This window comes from Atractosteus spatula, chromosome 26 (assembly GCF_055471065.1).
Source record: "Atractosteus spatula isolate fAtrSpa1 chromosome 26, fAtrSpa1.hap1, whole genome shotgun sequence".
Lineage (NCBI taxonomy): Eukaryota > Metazoa > Chordata > Actinopteri > Semionotiformes > Lepisosteidae > Atractosteus > Atractosteus spatula.
Window position 1 is genome coordinate 1,158,360 of NC_142731.1, and position 18,451 is coordinate 1,176,810.

General features: G+C 41.3%; 1 protein-coding gene across 2 annotated transcripts in view; it reads left to right on the forward strand.

The window, feature by feature from the left end:
• Nucleotides 1–458: 458 nt before the first annotated feature.
• Nucleotides 459–18,451, forward strand: part of LOC148814563 (MAGUK p55 subfamily member 3-like) — a 43,403-nt gene continuing 25,410 nt past the window's right edge. For both annotated transcript variants that reach the window (XM_088906071.1, XM_088906070.1), the window contains exons 1-4: nucleotides 459–597; nucleotides 13,158–13,268; nucleotides 14,117–14,235; nucleotides 15,339–15,416. In XM_088906071.1, coding sequence (XP_088762197.1) covers nucleotides 13,232–13,268; nucleotides 14,117–14,235; nucleotides 15,339–15,416 — 234 coding nt within the window. In that variant the 5' untranslated portion in view covers nucleotides 459–597; nucleotides 13,158–13,231. The remainder of the gene's footprint in view (nucleotides 598–13,157; nucleotides 13,269–14,116; nucleotides 14,236–15,338; nucleotides 15,417–18,451) is intronic.

Here is an 18,451-nt window from a genome sequence, read left to right on the forward strand (position 1 = left end):
TGGACCTTACCATCTCCCCTCCTCCTCCCCTGCCTGTGTGTTTGTGTGTGTGTGGGCGCGCCTATGCACGGTTCACTTGTTAGCCCCCGAGACCCCAGGGAAATCTCAATGTAGCACAAAAGAAACACTCACAGCATCCGTGCCCATTACCATCTGAATGGCAGGCCCCAGCTTTAACAATTCATTTCCTTCTCACCACACACAGGCACACAGGAAAGGGGTCCTGAGAGAGAACAAAAACAAGGCTACATACAGTACGTCTGCTATCTGTTTTCTTCTTCCCCCTGCCTGAATGTGCTCTTCTTTGGGCTTTCCTAGGAATCGTAATTAACCAGAGGGGAGGGGGTGTGAGGGAGGGGGGGTGGCAATGTGGGGGAACAGCAGCGCGGCGTTTTGCATGCGGTACGTCCCCGGCGCAGGTCTGCCGCTATCAGGTCCAACACGTTAGAAAATTGTTCAGTTGGAAACGGTGATGCTGAGGAGCGCAGAGAGAGAGCGGCGAGCCGAGCAGCAGATTCACACTGCCAGAGGACAGGGAATCCGCCGAGCAGAGAAGAGCATACCAACGGATATCCACAGCATTTTCTTGTAAAAAAGGTAAGGGTTCTGACTTGATATTTTCAGAATCTGAAGCAAGGGTTGTGCTAGGACCAGCCTTGCAAAGGTACTTGATTTGATGCTGTTACACGGTGTGCAGACAACAATAACATAGGAATGCTCTGAGGCTATGGAGAGGAATGCAGAGGATGTATCTGAATAAGATGCTCCCATTTTAAGAAAAGGGAGTGTGTGCAGCAGGAAGGGGGTCTGTAGTGTGTTTCTGTGTTTTTTCAATTAATATTAATTAAAAAGCTTTGTTTGTGACGGCACGTTCCTTTTGCTTGATAAATGAGTGAGACGCTGCTGGAGTGGGTGTGGGGTGATCAAGTCCAGCATCGTATGCATTACTACAGCACTGGACTGTTGCTCAACATGTCTAATGATCTGACTTTGACTTTTACCCTCCGATTCTTGAATCCACTCGCTCATTAATGGAATTCTGCTTATGCAGCCTGCATGACAGCTCCGCACCACTTCCGATCCCTTCACTCGGACCAGAAAGGGGATTTAAATGAAAGAAGGGCAGCTCATTTAAAAGAGAAACCATTTGTAATTCCCGAGCCCTAAATCCCACATTCTATTTTTATTGTCTTCAATGTGAGCTCTGTGATACAAGGGCTTTAGCTGGCAGGGATGTCTATTCATTATTTAGTTCATCTGCTCGGACATGCCCCATGTCTGACTTCTAGAGATTCCTTTCCGCATCTGCTGGATTTGATAGTGGGACCACTAATGATCTAGCTTTGGAAGTTTTGCATGTGCCTGGACATTCCTCTCTTTGCTTTATTAAAAGTTACTGCATTTAATTACTGGGTTTGTACTGAGGTCACAAAACCATTTGTTTTGTGGTGTCCTGGTCAGCTACCTAAATACTACTGAGCTCCTTGACTTCTGCTGAAACACTGATTGCACTTTGCATGCTTAATTTGTGGTATTGTACAGCTCGTAATTAATTGCTTAGAGTTTGTTCAATCTGGCTTTGGTGCCACTCTTGAGCTTTCAGTGTGAATGTGAAAGCTTTCCTGTAATTTAGTAGCAGACTAAGTATACTAATTTTACTGGAATGAAATAAGTTTGGAAAAATGAAGGCAGTCCCAAGATTAATCCGTTGACTTCTTTCTACAGAAATTAATTTTGCTGTGAACAGTCTTATACAATAGATGGTAAACACTATTAGACTGTCCAGATTCTTGATAATACAGCTCAACCATGAGTCTTTTGCTTGTATGGGGTTGCAGTGCTCGGGGAAGAGAAATATGGTGATTATAAAGCCATCAATATTAAATGTATCTTTTTGTTGTTCTTTCATCTTCTACCCAGGTTGTTAAAGTTTACTATTTCTCGAGAATCCAGAGTCTTTTATTCTACAATAGGCACGTACTGTAGTCCTATTGTTATATGCATTCAACACCAGGACTAGGGAAAAATCAGACCTGTGCAACTGGACTTGCAATAGACTGGTTCATTCAGTTATTTTTGCAACATTTAATAATTATACTCCTGTAGTGCCTAATTATATGTTCAAATCCTATTTTCTATCAAGTGTAACCTACTGTACTGTACATCAAAAACCCTTTTAGTGAAATTTAATAGACCTGTGCCTATTGTCATCACATCTGTCATGAGTCACACCAGTGAATGGTGGGTGGTTTATTCTGACCTGGACCTAAACCTGCAGGGACTATGACTGCAAGAGTTTTGACAATTTCTGGGACTCAAATGAAGCTGGAAAATTCCCTCAATCAGATATCCTATGACCTTTCAGATCTATAGCTACAAAAAGACTTAATCCTTTAATCTCCAATATTTTCTGATGTACTGCTAATCAAAAGCAGGCTCCCATATTTCTCCAGTGTTGTGCGGGATTTAGTGATGAAACTCCATGGCCAAAATCAGGGTTCGTTTGTGAAAATACAGGAAAATCTGATGTTACTGGTACATGTTCAGCTGCAGTTCAGATGTCATGTGCTTCCCTGATAAAACTGCATCCCTGTTTCAGCTAAACGATCTGAAGGCCAGAAGTTGGGCTATCCTCCGACATTTAATGACATTCCTTCAATTCATAGTCCTTTGACCTTTCAATGGTCTGCCAAAAGCCACTGCAATTAAAATCTGCTTTTGACTTTTGCTCTGTGCGTCCATGCTCTCCTCGTTGCTACTATTAGATGACTTAATACTGACTGATCGCTGCTCTGACACTGCATACACACAGAGCAAAGGTCCATCCAAATCCAAATACCACATTTTACCAAATATTGCTTGTGGTTGTTCATGACAGCAATATTGATACACAAGTTCTTACACAAAAGGTAGTGGGAGTACATAAAAAAATACCTAGCCTTGCTGAATGAGCTCCTCAGATAGTACTAAACATACAATGTCTAACAGGCTACACTGGCTGTATTTGTAACTTTTCTTGCTTTCTTTTTTCTGTTCTTGTGCATATTCTACCTAAATGTTTTATATTCAATTAGAAAAGCAAGGATATTCTCACCCAGCCTGAGGAATGTAAGTTATTTCGCTAGCACTAACGGATCTTGGCTTCTACTGTACTTCAACTGGGCTGAAACATACCTAGTGAGGCAATGGAAAAATGAAAATGATGAAAAAATGAAAAAAAAATTAAATTGGAAAAGAAAAATAATGAACAGCTGTCATATCTGTACCACGTGTCATTCGCTAACAGACATACATGCTGCTGTTGATAATTACTTACCAGCAATATCATCTACATCTGGAACTTTATAGCTACTAGACCTGTTTCATCACCTTTCTGGCAGATGTTGCTGAGATACAAACCTAAGTCTGTGTCCTAAAGCCAGGATTACAATGTCAAATACAGTCCATATGGTCATGTGGTTTGCCATTCTGTGACCATGTTGTCATACTGTATGCCCATGACTGCCTAGTTTATTAGACTTTTTTCAAAGATTGAACTAGATATTCAAATGTATCCTGATGTGTCCAGGTTCCCCATTGTGTCTGTAATCTATCTGAAGGTTAGTCCAGTTAGACAATTACATTGATAAATTGTATCACATAAATTGGGCCCTTGTGTACATCAAAACCAACCCAAACATGCGCATTCCAATATCTTATATTCTGAAAGCTATTTTAGTCAAAATGAAAATAAAGATGATGTCTTTAGCAACCTCAATTTTCCATTTTCACCTACTTAAATGTAAGACAGCATTCAGGTATCAAGTCTGTCTGTTTGCCTTAGGCAGATCTGACCATCTCACAGTGTCTCTGACAGGCTATCTGCAATTTATCTCTACCGACAGTTGACAAAGTTACTCTAACCGACAAAGTATATGAAATACTAATACATCATAAAATTGTGCTCATACAACGATAATACCTTCCTACGTCTGTAATACCTGCTTACCCTGAGCAAAACATGTTCCCTTACAATACAAAAACCCAGCTGTTTGTGCTGCAAGTTCTAAGCATTTCATAATTCCAACATTTTATAATTCCTCTTCTGACTGGAGGAGTATGTATCTGTATAATTCATATTGTCCATGAGAACTAATCCACATCCCAAATGGACTATGGCAGCATTCTATGAATCATAAATAGTACCTGGAAATTAGTGATGTTTTAGCAATCTCAAAACAACGGTCCTAAAAATCTCAAGGGACAGACCGCTGTGGGAACACAGAAATGACAGCCTGTCTCCACTGACTGTTTTTTCTGTTACAGTACTTTACTGATCCCACAGCCACATCTGTTTCTTGGGGTTTTCTAATAAGGTTTATCACCACTGGGATAAAAGTGTCCTGTCTTGGAAGTACTCATTTTCCACAAAGTCCTCTTGCCTCCATCTTTGAATTGGGAAAGAAAAGGCTCTGAAACGAGAATCAGCCACAGTGGAGCTAAAAACAGCCTTCAGAAGATGCGTGTCTTTCAGTCACTCAGTTCCCATTGATGAAGAAATGCACACTCGCCCAATCCAGGGAGGACTTTCTCTCTGATATGAAAATGACGGTTCTCACTTGAGCTGATCCTGTGTACCTCCTGAGGCCATCACTGTGTGGGAGCATCATTAGGAATATGATTGTGTCTTATGTAAATAAGTATGCAAATATTACAGCACTCAATACACAACAGAACTTTGTGCATTCAGGACTTCACACAGAAATCACACTTGAAGCGAGCAGCTGAAATAAGTCACACTCCTACAGGATCTACAAATGGGCAGAGGGATGGCTGTGACTTTACATACAGTAGATTAAATGTGTGGATTCTCATTCTAGGTCTCCTGTGAAACCAGTCGTATGCACTGTTTGCTCCATGAGTCACAGCGAGTGGTCATATCCCTGGTTTCCATGGCAGCAGTCACGAATATGACATAATCAGATAGCTCTTAATCATTGCTCCACGCAGCTCAGCCTCTGGTCAATGGGCCGCAGCAAAACAAAAGCACAAGGCTGACATGATTCTGAAGAAGTGGAAGCCAGACCCCTTTAATTTTGCAAAAAAATGCAGGGGTTAATTTCTCTCAACACCATGGCCATTCAGATCATCCCTCATTTTCTTCAGCTCTGGGCTGTTAATGCAGTTCAGGCCAGAGCCAGTTCCAGTCTTGAGCCTAGCTCTTAGTTACACAGCTGAACACTTGACTGACTTAAAAACAGTATTCAACTGTTTGACTGTTTTCAGCATATTTCAGAGGCTGCCTTGTAACCATTGCCTTTCTCAAGTAAAACAAAATCCCAAATGTGTGAGCTGGGAACAATTTGCTCATAACAAAATCCCAAATGTGTGAGCTGAGAACAATCTGCTCATACAGTATTACAATAAAGAGACTTTGGTAGTCCAGTTCAGAAGTGAAACTGCAGGTGTGTGGGCATCCGGCAGCAGTATCGGGAACCCCTGCCTTACTGGCCTCCCAAAGGAAAGTCAATTTCTTCTGATCTGAAAAGGCAGCATTCCCTTCTAAAATAAAAAAAGACAACAAAAAAGGAAATAGGCAGCAAAAGAGAGGAAAATAAATCCGTGATTACAGTTGACTGAAATTAGCCAGCGGGAGAACAACTCTCCATCCACCTACTGTAGCCACTCAGGTCCTGTTTGGAGTTGCGGTGGGAGCAGAACAATAATGGAGAAATTATTATTAAAAAAAGCCCACTTGGCAATTTTGTGACCTTTGACCCTGCGGGAAATGTGCCTCGCCTCCTGTCTGCCCTGCTGGGAACACTCTGCCAGCCTGCCGTGTTCACAGACAGCTCAGTCCGCGCACAGGAGACGGCCTGACCCTCTCTGCCTGCCTCAACCAAACACACCTTCCCTTTTGTTTCCATCCTAAAGCCTCGTGTCCAGTGGATTTCACTTTGATTTATGAATCACAAGACACAGATGACAGAATAACAAACACTTCAAAAAGTGCCACCGTTGTGGGACAAGTCTTGGTTTATTCTGTTGAATCATGCTTTGTGCATTAGAAAGGAAGCCATTAAAATTTCACTCAGGGATCCATTTTTTTCTGTCAGTGCATTCAGTCTTGGAACAAGAAGTTCAGAAGATTCAGTTGAATGTTGAAGTACAGTGTTGTCTATTTAAAATGCGATCTTTCCATCCTGCGTGACCTATAGGTGTACAGTACTTTACACATGCTGGCTTGCAGTATTGTGGGGGTTATTTGTAGTCAATTTGCTTAGTCACCCAGTATGAGCCCAAGTTTGATTTGATGTGTGTTCAGTAATAGGATGGAAGGTCTCTAAGTAAAACCAGGTTGCTACTGTAAGTGGTGTTGATGGACCAGCAAGTGGTGCTATTCTGTCTGTACCTTTGTTTCTAAAATTGTATGATGACAGGGCAATTCAGAGGTGATTAATTGCGGAATCCCAGATCTTTGTCAGGCACCCTGAAATAAATGAAGAGCTTCTTTTTTTTTTTTAGACAATTCATGAATACCTATTGGCCTGAGCAATCAGTAACCTGTTGTGATTTCCCTGAGGGGTGGGGCAGATGGTGCTTAAGGGATAGTGCATGGTATTCAAATCTTTAAGCACTAATAGCACTGCAGATACAGTACGAGTAGAAGTGTTCATTGTTATATTCTTTATATACAGTAGACCCAGGGGTAGGCATATCCACCTAAACGTGCGTATTTGCTTTCAAACATTACACTTTTCCTTAACAAAAGCAACATTTTTTTATCGTTTCACAAAATATAGCAGAGCGATCTCGAACATCCTGTAAGCATGACCATTAACTGTTCTCACTGCACTAAAGCTGTTTTGTAGTAAATTAATACTGACAACGTCACATTACACAGAAACTGTACACTGGTTGAAATAATATGTACTTTTACCAGCAAAAGAAAAACACAACACCACGGACTATATATGACACAACACATCCTAAGCTTTTCAGGACTGCGTTCCATAACTAGATACACCAGCATATAGCAAACGGCCTTTTTTTTCATAGGAATATTCATCTCGCCTTTCAGTTTAGAGAAGCACTAACGTATGTTGATAATTTTTCGATTCTCCAGCAAAATACAAGCGCAAAAGCAAAAAACACTGAAATGCATAACGTTTTGCCTTACCTTTAAAAAGGTTCATTGTACTGTGGAAATTCACTATTTAATAAAAACAACACCGAAGCAGCACTATACGTTCAAATAGACCGGCTATAGACAAGGCTCACCTAATAGGTTAAAATAGCCGTCATTAAAGCCTCCTCTCTATAGAATACATGCATAGTATTTTTTATTTTACTAAACCTGTTCTTTCTGTAAAGACTGTTTTACTGTTTTATTTATTTTAACTGTAATCATAATAAGAAGGAACAAGTAATAGGTTTATTCCCTGCTGAAAAGAGAAGAAAGAAAACACAATGTTTCAGCTGTGGAGCCTTCTTCGGGTCCACCTTCGCCTCCACAGTGGAAATGTTGTTTTCTTTCTTCTCTTTTCAGCAGGGAATAAACCTTTACATGTTACTTTGCGCAGCCTACGCATACCGACGCAGCTATCCACCTGAACTATCATAATAAGAAGTCTGTTGTCATGAAATACAACAGTAAAAATAGTCAATAATTTATTCTTTTCATGTAATTTACATTTTTTGGAAGCCTGAGAAAACCAATCCAGGTCCCAATGTAGGTTTTTTTTTATATTTGTTCAATCACTTTCTATCCAAGGTAGTAGACATTTTAGAGAAGAAATAGAAAAGGAAAAAATCCTAGGTATGCCAGAATCTGAGAAATTGACTTTTGAAGAAAGACCTGAATCAGCAATCTGTAGAGTTTTTGCAGGAAACTATGAGTCTTATACAGTAATTGCTACACAGTAGTAAATCTGCAGAGGTTTGTTACATTAGATCTGAATCTGTAAAATGTTTGGCTGAGATGTAGGCTTGTTGGCTGGTAGAGACACATTGGGATTAGGGAATAGGGATTATGTATCAAGCTCAGGATAAAACATAATTCACAGTTTCATTGCAATGACTTCCATCTCCATATTGCCATGCAATGTCATGTCAAACGGGCTCAGCTACTGCATGATGAATGACTGCCTACAAATTTGACTCTAAAATTACTTCATCTTGGTTAATTAATATTTCAAGTGAGCAGTAAAGCATTAGAATAGACTTTCTAATTTATGTGGTTACATGGGATGAAACTGACCTTAGTATCTGAGATTTTCTAATATGTTATAATGGTCTTTCAAGGAGGAAAAACACATTCTTGTGTGTTGTTTTCTGAATGAATTTGCATGAGCCAGTTGTGCATCTCTGCACCTTGGTAAAAAAAATGCAGTAGATTTAATTTTACCACCTCGAAGGTCACCACGATATACAGTACAGGCCAGTGCTTTTGTCAAGCTCCACTGTGAGATAGTACCATGCTAAATCACAGTGAAGGTGTGAGGCCAGGTGAGTGCCGATATACAGAATTGCCACACAGTTGTAAACACTGAGCTCATTCTCTGAGCACATTACACCCTGTTGAAGCTGGAGCAAGAACCTCTCCTTCTGCATTATTCATGAGTTCAACGTTATCACAAGAGAGGTTAATCCCATTGTAATTACAGAGCTTTACGCTGAGCTAAATAACAGTTGGTTAAAAGCACACCTTGTGAATGTGGCAATACTTTAGTAGCAGGTTTTGGGCTTTGTCATTATTCCTTTGAAAAGGCAAAATATGAATTTCTTGTGTTTTTATTTAAATCTCTCAACATTACCCAAAGAATGGGTTACTTCTCCCCTGTTACCCTGTATTGGATGAAGTTGTTAATAATTACTTATGCTTACAGTATATAGCGCTTTTCTGGACACTCCACTCAAAGCACTTTACAGGTAATGGTGACTCCCCTCCACCACCACCAATGTGCAATGCTCACCAGGATGATGAGATGTAATCTAAAGTGCGTTCACCACACATCAGCTATTAGTCGGGAGGAGAACAGACTGATGTGGCCAATTCATTAATGGTTATTATTAGGTGGGTATGATTGGTGAAGGCCAGGGGGAAATTTGGGGTAATACCCCTACTCTTTTGAAGAAACACCAACATTTCTTGACCACAGTCAGGACCTCAGTTTTACATTTAATCTGAAGGTTGGCACCTTTTTATAGTATAATGTCCCCATCGCTATGTTGGGGCATTAGACCCACAAAGACCTCAGGGTGAGCACCCCCTACTGGTCCTACTAACACCTATTCCAGCAGCAGCTTTAGCGTTCCCAGGAGGTCTCCCATCCAGGTACTGACCAGGCTCACACCTGCTGGGCTTCAGTGGGCTGCCTGTTCTAGAGCTGCTGGTTTGAAAATGGATGGATGTTACCCAAAAATCCCTGAGACCAGCATACAGCTATTCTTTATGATGGCACATATAATTAATACAATACTACAGGTTTAATAAGTATGCGCATGTAGGTAACGGTTAATCAGGACAGGCAGAATAAGTATAATACCATCTCTGTATTGAGTAAATCACATCCAATTAGTGCCTGTTTTATTTTTGCTTTTCATCTTGATTGACTATCAGCGTGTTGACAAGATTTTTTCAGCTACACCAACAGAAGCATATTAATCATCTCTACATTCCAAGTAAAAGGATTGCAGGCATAAATCACTATTCACAAAAGAGATGCTAATGATGCTTTTCCCCACAGGATAACATCTAGAATATTTTATTATTATTAAAGTCTTTCCCCTCGTTTCCCATGTTTATACTGAGAGTGGTGAGGGAGTGTGGTGTAAGAGGTGTGAACGTTCCTGTTAGGACATGTAGTCCTTTCTCTGAGCTGTGGAGTAAGCCAATCTGGCCTTTCCAGTCTTCAGAGCTGCTAGGACCTATTCTAAAGGAATCCATCCATCCATCCATTTTCAAAACTGCTTCATACACGAGGGAGTCAGAGACTAACTTGACAAGCAATGGGCACAGAGAGGGACACAGCCTGGATGGGACGCCAGTCCATTGCAGGGCAGACACAGACACAGACACACACCCATTCATGCCAGGGCCAATTTTTTCAGAAGCCACATAACCCACCAGCATGTCTTAGGATTGTGGAGGAAACCAGAGCTTCAGGAGCAAACACGTGAACACGGAGAGACCATGCAAACTGCATGCTGCATGCTACATGTACATGGTTAGACAGCAATACTAACCATGTACATGTATAGGACACAGTCAGGTGTTGTGAACTGACATGCACAATGAAGTAACCACTAAAGCTTTTGATCAACTGAAGTAATCTAATGGCATTTTAAATACAATTTAAGGTAATGACAATTGCACTTGAATCAAGATATTACAGTTACAAGTTACAAATTACAAATTGCATTGCTAACACAAACATTGTCTTGCAGTGATTTATGTATGCTGAAGTACAGGACAGGCTTTTCTGTGCATACATTTTTCATTATATCATCTAGGGAACCTTTGGTAATTCTGAATGAATTCTATAAAAGGTTTCTCCTCTGGAGCTCTCGTTGTAGATTTAGTTCAGAGTTGTAAAAAACATGAATATGTGGACTGATGTTGTACAGTATCTGCTGAGGTGCTGTCACTCACTGCTCTAGTCTGTCACAAGTCTGTAAACCCTCTGTGTCAAATTACCAGTCTTTCATTCCAGCAGGTTTGATCCAACTCTTTGCCTCTGGTGCTCGAATGAGTACATGTGAAAGCAGATTAAACCAACCACACAAGCTATGACTGCATAATGAAGTTAGCTCTTCATCACCATTTTGCTTTTAAGTGTTAGAATTTATTCTGTAAAATTTACATTTCATTCTGCTCAGCACAATCAGTTGATTGATACAAGTTACGTATTTGCATGTATTCCTGTACAGCTGTAGATGTTTGCAATTGAGATTTTCCCGAATGTAGGACAGCTTTCTTCCCCATTCAGGGAGCAAAATGGCATAGATTTATTGCTATTCAAATCGTATCAAAGGTTGAAAAGGGGAAGGCTCTGGCAATCCTCCTGGAGTGCTGCTGTATGCTTCTGTGCAGCTTCTCTGGCATCAGACCAAATCTGATGCTCTGCCTGGGGACACTATCAGACAAACTGAAATATGCTGCCTGTTTGTCATCTGGTCCACGGAGATGACGCAAGTAGCTGAGTTTGCTCGGTGGAGTGTGGAGAGAGCTGTTCCCCTCATGCTAAGGGGTGAGAGGGGTGTAGGAAGGCAAGAGTCTTGGAATACTAATGTCCATACAGGTGATGTGGGGAATACATTTAATTTCTTATCAACAATTAGACTCAATCTTTCCCTAGATTGATGGATTAAGGAAGTGGTGGCAGCAAATTGCAATGGAGTCATATAAGGTCTGATATCTGGGAATCTGAAGTTGAGCTCTTCTATCGGTGGAATACACTGTCTGGTTACTAATTAATGTATACTGTGATAACTCAAGTATACAGTATATCATTTTCTACAATAGTAGTATTAGTTGCTTATGTGGCTATTTTATATTGGTTATATACAGTACCTGCACTCTTCAGTTTCAAGTTGGACAAAGTGTATACAATATTTGTGTTCCTGAAGTGATACATTTTTGCTTTTATTTGCACTACCCCTCCAAATAATTAGAGAATATCCGTACTCAGCCCTCCCCCACCAGTGATTATAGCTGAAAACTCAGATCATACAGGCTCATGGATGTCTGTGGAGATACATGAGCACTCAGCCAACAGCAGCTGACAAAAACTTTTCAAGAGATGCAAGTAGCAATTCATCTGCTACTTGTGTCAGGAATTGTATTTCTTCTTCATCAGAGATACATCAGAGTTCTCTTCTTTCCTTAACGTGGCATAACACAGACTGTGTTGTTACTTTTGCATCCCATTTAAAACCTTAAAAGGGTCCTTCACTAAAAATAGAACAGGGAGAATACTGTATGTGTTGCAGTAAGCAGAAGGCCATGCTGCTGAATCAGTGGTCTGTGCAGTGTACCAGTTTTATAAACAACACTGAAGCTCTTCATCCTCATTAATCATTGTACTGAACAGCTGGCTTACTCTGTTTTTTGTATTTTCAAGAAAAGTGTGATGTGTTTTGCTGCACTGAGAAGGGTGGAGATTTCTGCTGCGCGGGAATCAGGGAATCTGCAGCAGCTGTGGTACATCTAGAGTCTGAGCGTAAGGGAGACTCGTGCGTATGGCGCACAGGAGAGTCTGGTCTCTGTGAACCATCACACACCCCAGAGCAAAGATCTGAATGCAAGACAAGATAAAGAAGTGCTGAAGTGGACCAGAAACACAAAGCAGTGTTTGTTGGGATAAAGAAGACTGCACAAACTTGCACATGTTCCTGGATTAGTAGCTAGTGGTTTTGACACAATAATACTGTAACGCTCGACGACGGAAAGAAACAGGCCGGCGGCTCTAGCACGGGTTGACAGGACATTTATTACAGACGCTGAGAGCATCTCCAGCCCTCGTCCCCCTCAGCCGCCGTTCCCAGCCTGCCTTGCGTGCGCATTGTTGCAGCGCCCCACGTGGGCGCTTCTATACTATCATATCGTATAGTTATTTTTACTTAGAACTATCGATCTTAAATGGGAAAAAATAAGACAGTAACACTGAGACGGAAGAGGGGTGCTAGACATGTGTATAATGTCATAGGGAGTACTTGTTGTTCAGGGAAAGCAATCAATTACAGCAGAACAGGACTTTAAAGTGGTTTTGTAAAGAAACGCTGAGTTCGGATTGAAACAAAAAGATATAAAACAATATGGAATTGGTACTGTACGTGCTTTCATTGGTGGCCAGGAAAAGTAGGGTGCAGATCGTTAAGATGAATTACAGATCAGGAAATTCCACCACCTGAAACGCAGTTAGGATACCGGGATATGCGGGAAGCCAGCGCAGGTTTACCTTGAGCATAGCTTTTAAATGAGTGCAGTAAATCATCCCCCTCCAGACAAGTTACAGCACGCTGATTATGATTACAGTGCAGGATAACTGCAGGTACTGTACATTAACGCAACGCTAATAGCAGCTGAAGCAAAACCAGGATGATTTTTTTTCCGCACACTAACCCGAGACTGAAATATGCAGCAGGAACGTTTATTACGCGTGTCCTTTGTGCAGGGCCGCCGCCTCGGGAGCCGTCAGCCGTGCAGGGCGCTCGTCCCGTTTGCCGAACACAGCTCCTCGGCCAGTCGATGAAAGAAGCCATGCCTATCCTAACCGCGGGCACAGGTAAGTTTAGAAACCGTCCCAGACGAGTGCTCCTCCTCCTTCACTTAGGCCGCTCTCTAGCAGACTAAAGATTTACTTCACTGTATGAGAGCAACGCTGATATGCAAAACCTTTTATGAGGTTAGTACAGTTCTGAACACCTGGCATGTATGCTGGTTTTTCCATGTATGTGTATTATTTTACGTATCTTAAGATCCTCACACAATATCAACAGTTTGAATGCAGGCAGAGCATACGGATTTGCCCGCTATCTAATATTCAGAGGTTATGTGAGAGAACACTTCTCACTTTTCTTGATAAACTCTAGTTTCTAGAAGCGTCTTGTGGTTTTTGTTCCAACAGCGTTCTCCGTTACAGTGCATAGTAGTTCTAATTATTTAATTAACTGCATAATTGACAGCCTTTGAATCAGGTTCCAAGGGGACTTCCAGGGATCTTTGCCTTTAATGGAGTGAATGTTATGTGTAATCAATTGTAAAAGACCTTAAGAAAAGAAAACCTAATGAAATAATTACTTTAAATTAATTGTTTAATTGACTGTTTCAGTTTCAGAGAAAAAAAAATCAGAAGACATAAGACACTCAAGCTAATGAATTAGCTTGAGACCCCTGCTCACTGTGTTGTCACCCCGCTTAGCGGGCCAGAGAGCCAGTCATTAAATTTGTAGTTTTCGATTAGATAAATTTATATTTTAACCCTCCACTTCGCATCATTTTATTGTGACAAATTAAAGAAAAGATACAAAGTGAAGTAATGCCACAGAGCGCCTTTACCAGGTACTCTCACAGCAGTGCCTCTCAAGTGAGGAGTCAAGTGGTATGACCAGCAGGGGGTGCTCTTCTGTGCAGGATTGCATGAGACGCTGGCCCTGCTCACCTCCCAGCTCCGTCCAGATGCCAACCACAAAGAAGACATGGTCTTCCTCAGAGACGTCTTCAGCGAGAAGAGCCTGGGCTACCTGATGAAGGTGAGTGGGGACTGAAAGACTCCAGAGCCAAAGTCTGGCCACTTTGTCAGTATGAGACATGTCTGCACTCGGCCCCACCGCGCATCGATATCGTAAACAACAGGGTCAAACTAACCATCCCAGAATCATCCAAGACAACCCTCTGGGATAAGTGTCAGTCTTTTTCATGGACATCTGTATGAGCACCTATGTGAGGCTCAGATGCAGGCCAGCAGTCGTGAATATGCTTGTCCCTGCTCTGCTGGGTGTGTGGTGTTTTATTGCAGGTGCTTTTGCATCTTTAAGGCTGCTCATTCCTCTGTCATTTCTGTACGTACACGGTGTGTTCTGCTCTTTCCCCTCTGTGTTTCTTTCTTATTTTTGGTAGAAACATTACTTCTGTGGCAGATTACTACAGATGGATATGTCTTCTGTGGTGCAATAAATGACTATTTAGCATTATGAAGGTGTTGAGAAGAACACATTTTGATGAGCAACACCTCACAATAATTCAGATAGATTTGATTAGGGAATGTTAAATGTTGTAGTAGCTGTTTATGTTTAGTTTACCTTGGGTTTTAACAAATACATTGTGTGGCTCATTGATTTAATCTTGTGCATTAAAATCACTTTAGGTTTGACACAGCAAAGTTTGGAATACTTATCCAATTTATACTTTTCCATTTTTTTTCCAAAATAATTATCTATTTACTGCTTTCTCTTTGTTTTCTTTTGTTTTTTTGCTTCTAATGTTTGGAACAGGTGATGTACAGTATATAACAACTTTTAATTTATACTTCAAACAATCATGACTACAAGCTTTAAAGCAATGCAATATGAAAAGTGTGCAAAGGTCTGATTGTTGGCCAGGCACTGTACTGTAACATCAGGTGGTGTCTAAGACAGGCTCTTCCTGTTCAAGTTGCCTGTGCGTGGAACATGCTTCAAACTTTGGTGTGACTTGCACTTTAATTGAAAGGTTTAAGCTCTTATTTTTTCAGGCCCAAGCTGTGGTAGTTTGAAAAAAAACCCAGCCATCCCTCCTGTGTCCTCTGTGTCAGACCAGGATGGGGTAATGTCACGGTCTTTTGAAAGCCAGCCTTACCGTTGTCCCTGTGTTCCAGATTCATGAGAAGCTTCGCCAGTATGAGCGTCAGAGCCCAACTCCCATCCTTCACAGCGCCTCCTCCCTGGCTGAGGATGTAAGTATCTCAACAATGGAGCTCAGCTCACGGCTGTTTCAGGAACCAAATTACAAAAGAAAGAATATGTTTTTTTTTCTTACACGACCAAGTGGCACAACAAATACTGCACTAAGCTATACCACTGCTGTATGAATTTCCAAGTTATACAATAGTGCCTGTGTTGGTATTTTTTATTTTCATGAAATTGCTCTCTACCATATTTCCACTTGCCTTTCTTGTCCTTTACTTATTTTTTCTTCTTTATAGCATATAGTAAATCACATGTCAGCTGTTATTCTAGAAAGGATAAAGCAAGTCTGAATTGTACTTACCTAAGCTGTTAACACAATAAATTAAGCCATTCATTTAAATTCTTCTTTCTTTCTTCTTGCGCTTTCTTTAAAAGAGATTATAGGAATGTGAATGTTAATTAGCTACAAAACCATTTAAAGAGAACCAAGAAAGCACAACCATCTAACGAGACATGACATTCTGATTAGTGTCCTGTGTATAAAGTCAGGCTTAGCAGCCTCAGACAGCTGCTTTGTCTTATTAGGGCTAATCAGCACGACATACCTACAGTAAGTGTCTCTCATTTTCCCGGAGTGCTTCCATAAATAAGGTCTTTAACGGGAATCCTAACTTTTAAAAAAAAAATGTCAGCTGTATTTTTCCCATACTTTGAGAGCTGAAAAATAGGTAAGAAGGAAAAACTTGCAAGCTTTCAACTGATTTTTTTTTCTGGCAAAATTGCCCACCCCCTGCCAGAAAGAGGAAACCAGAAAGCAAGAAACACTTTTCTGGATCATGGTGTTAAGAGCCAGCAGGCGCTGAGATATAATGGCATGTGAATATTAATGAGCTCTGGTATTTCATAAGGTTAGACAACAGAAACATCTCAACAGACCTCTTGATAGGAAGATGGATAGAATCCAGGTTTCGTAATCAGAAAGATTATTCAGAAAGTCAGAACTGAATAGCTGCATCTCTGTAGCAAGTCATACTTCTAGCTCCAATATTATTTAAGATTTATTTTCAGGTTTTACCCAGAAACCTTTGAAGGTGTGTCTGGAAGTTCTGCAATGAAATGAGTAATAATGCCTATGCATGATTTATAACAAATGTTTACGCTGGTATTTTAGACAGTGATGGCCGTGGTACTGCAGGTATATCAGGTTGGTGGTATAAATAATTAGGTATTTTAGTCATAAGACAGCACAGCTCAACACTCATGTTGTGAAAAAGTAATCCCTTTTTTCGAATAATGTCAGTGAGCCATGAATCAGAAAACAATTCTCAGAGGGCTGAGTGACTCAGTGAATGAAGTAAGCATTATTCTTACAGCAGCTGAAAACAAGATAGCTACTGCATACAAATAAATGAAAACACAGAAGTAGAAAGTTGTGCATGTATTTCTTTCTCTCTGTTTCTTTTTTTGAATAACTTAAATATATTTTTCCTTTGTGCAGCCTCTACCCAGGGCAGATACGGTTTTACACTCTGAATCCATATGGCAGTTACAGCTCCCATTCATATTATTGTCACCATTATAGCTGCTTCATATTGTCAATTGATTTATGTGGCCATGGCAGTGTTCATGAATCTGTGAGGTAAGAATAAATGGCTGCTTGTACAGGACAGGACAGTACCCTGCAGATGCAGGTGTACAGTATATGTCACAGGGCTCAGTGCGCCGAGCGAGTTACAGAAGTGAAGTCACCCTCTTTTGAAATCTAGACAGTGTCGGACTCCAGAACTCATCAGAATTCTCAGCGTGTTCTAGAGTAGCTTTGTGTGTCTCTGGGCCCTCTGGACTGTGGCTGAGCCCTGGCTGGGCGGAGCAGAGCTGCCTGATCTCAGTGCTTCGGTTTGATCCTGATAAGACCAGCAGAGGGAAGAATGTTTAAGAAGCTATTTGACATGACTCTCCTAGCTGGGGGAATGGCAGCTTGATTGTAAAGCAGGCAGGAGGGGTGCGAGAAAAATGTGCAAAGACAAGTCCAGAAGGCAAGAAATATAGAAATAGAATTCAACTAGGGAGCTGCGTCAGCACGTGTGGGCTGCAAAGGAACATGTAAAGGCTTATTCCAAGCTGAAAGGAAAAGAAAAGAGACACAGTATTTACAGCTATGGAGCCTTCTTCAGGTGTTCACACCTTCTTCAGCCTTCTACACACCCGAAGATGGCTCCACAGCCGAAAGGTTGTGTCTCTTTTCTTTTCGTCTCAGCATGGAATAAACCTTCACCTTTTCCTCTATAAATACAGTGTACACAGGGGGACAGAAGTACATGTAGGAGAGAGCAGGATCTAACCTTCCATCTGAACCATTCGGCATGGCGGACTGGTCCGTTGTCTAGGGAATAGCGCTCTGCAGGCTTGTGCTTGCGTGTGTCCAGGACCAAGCCCTGTCGGGACAAGAAGAGCCTCAGTCGTCACACAGAGCTCCACTCATGCTGAGCCATGCTCTAATGCTCCCCTCAAAACCCCAGCATCCTGTTACTGAACCGCAGCTAAGGTACTGGCAGTGCACCTTTAGACACTGCATTGACTGCAGATAAACATGAATACTGCTCTGTTCAGTGAAAACTGCTCAGAAGCATCATACTCAAATTAAGAGATTCCAATGGGGAGCTCATTTTGGCACAGTGGTTAACATTGCTGACTCTCAGTACTCTGGCCCTGGGTTCAGTGTGGACCCGGGGTGCTATCTGCACGGAGTTTGTATGTTCTCTGTGTATTTGCGTGGGTTTCCTCCGGTTACTCCAGTTTGCCCCCACATTCCAAAGACATACTGGTAGGTTAATTGACTTCTGGGAAAATTGGCCCTGGTGTGTACCCTGTGATGGACTGGCGTCCCATCCAGGTCGTATCCCACCTTGTGCCTGTTGCCTGCCGGGATAGACTCCAGCTCCCCCACAGCCCTGTATTAGATGAAGCAGTTAGAAAATGGACTAGGAGAATGCAAAGGAACAAGTATTAGTAGTTCTATAGTATTATAGTTTATTTCATGCTGAAAAGAGAAGAAAGAAAACACAACGGGAATGCTACACCT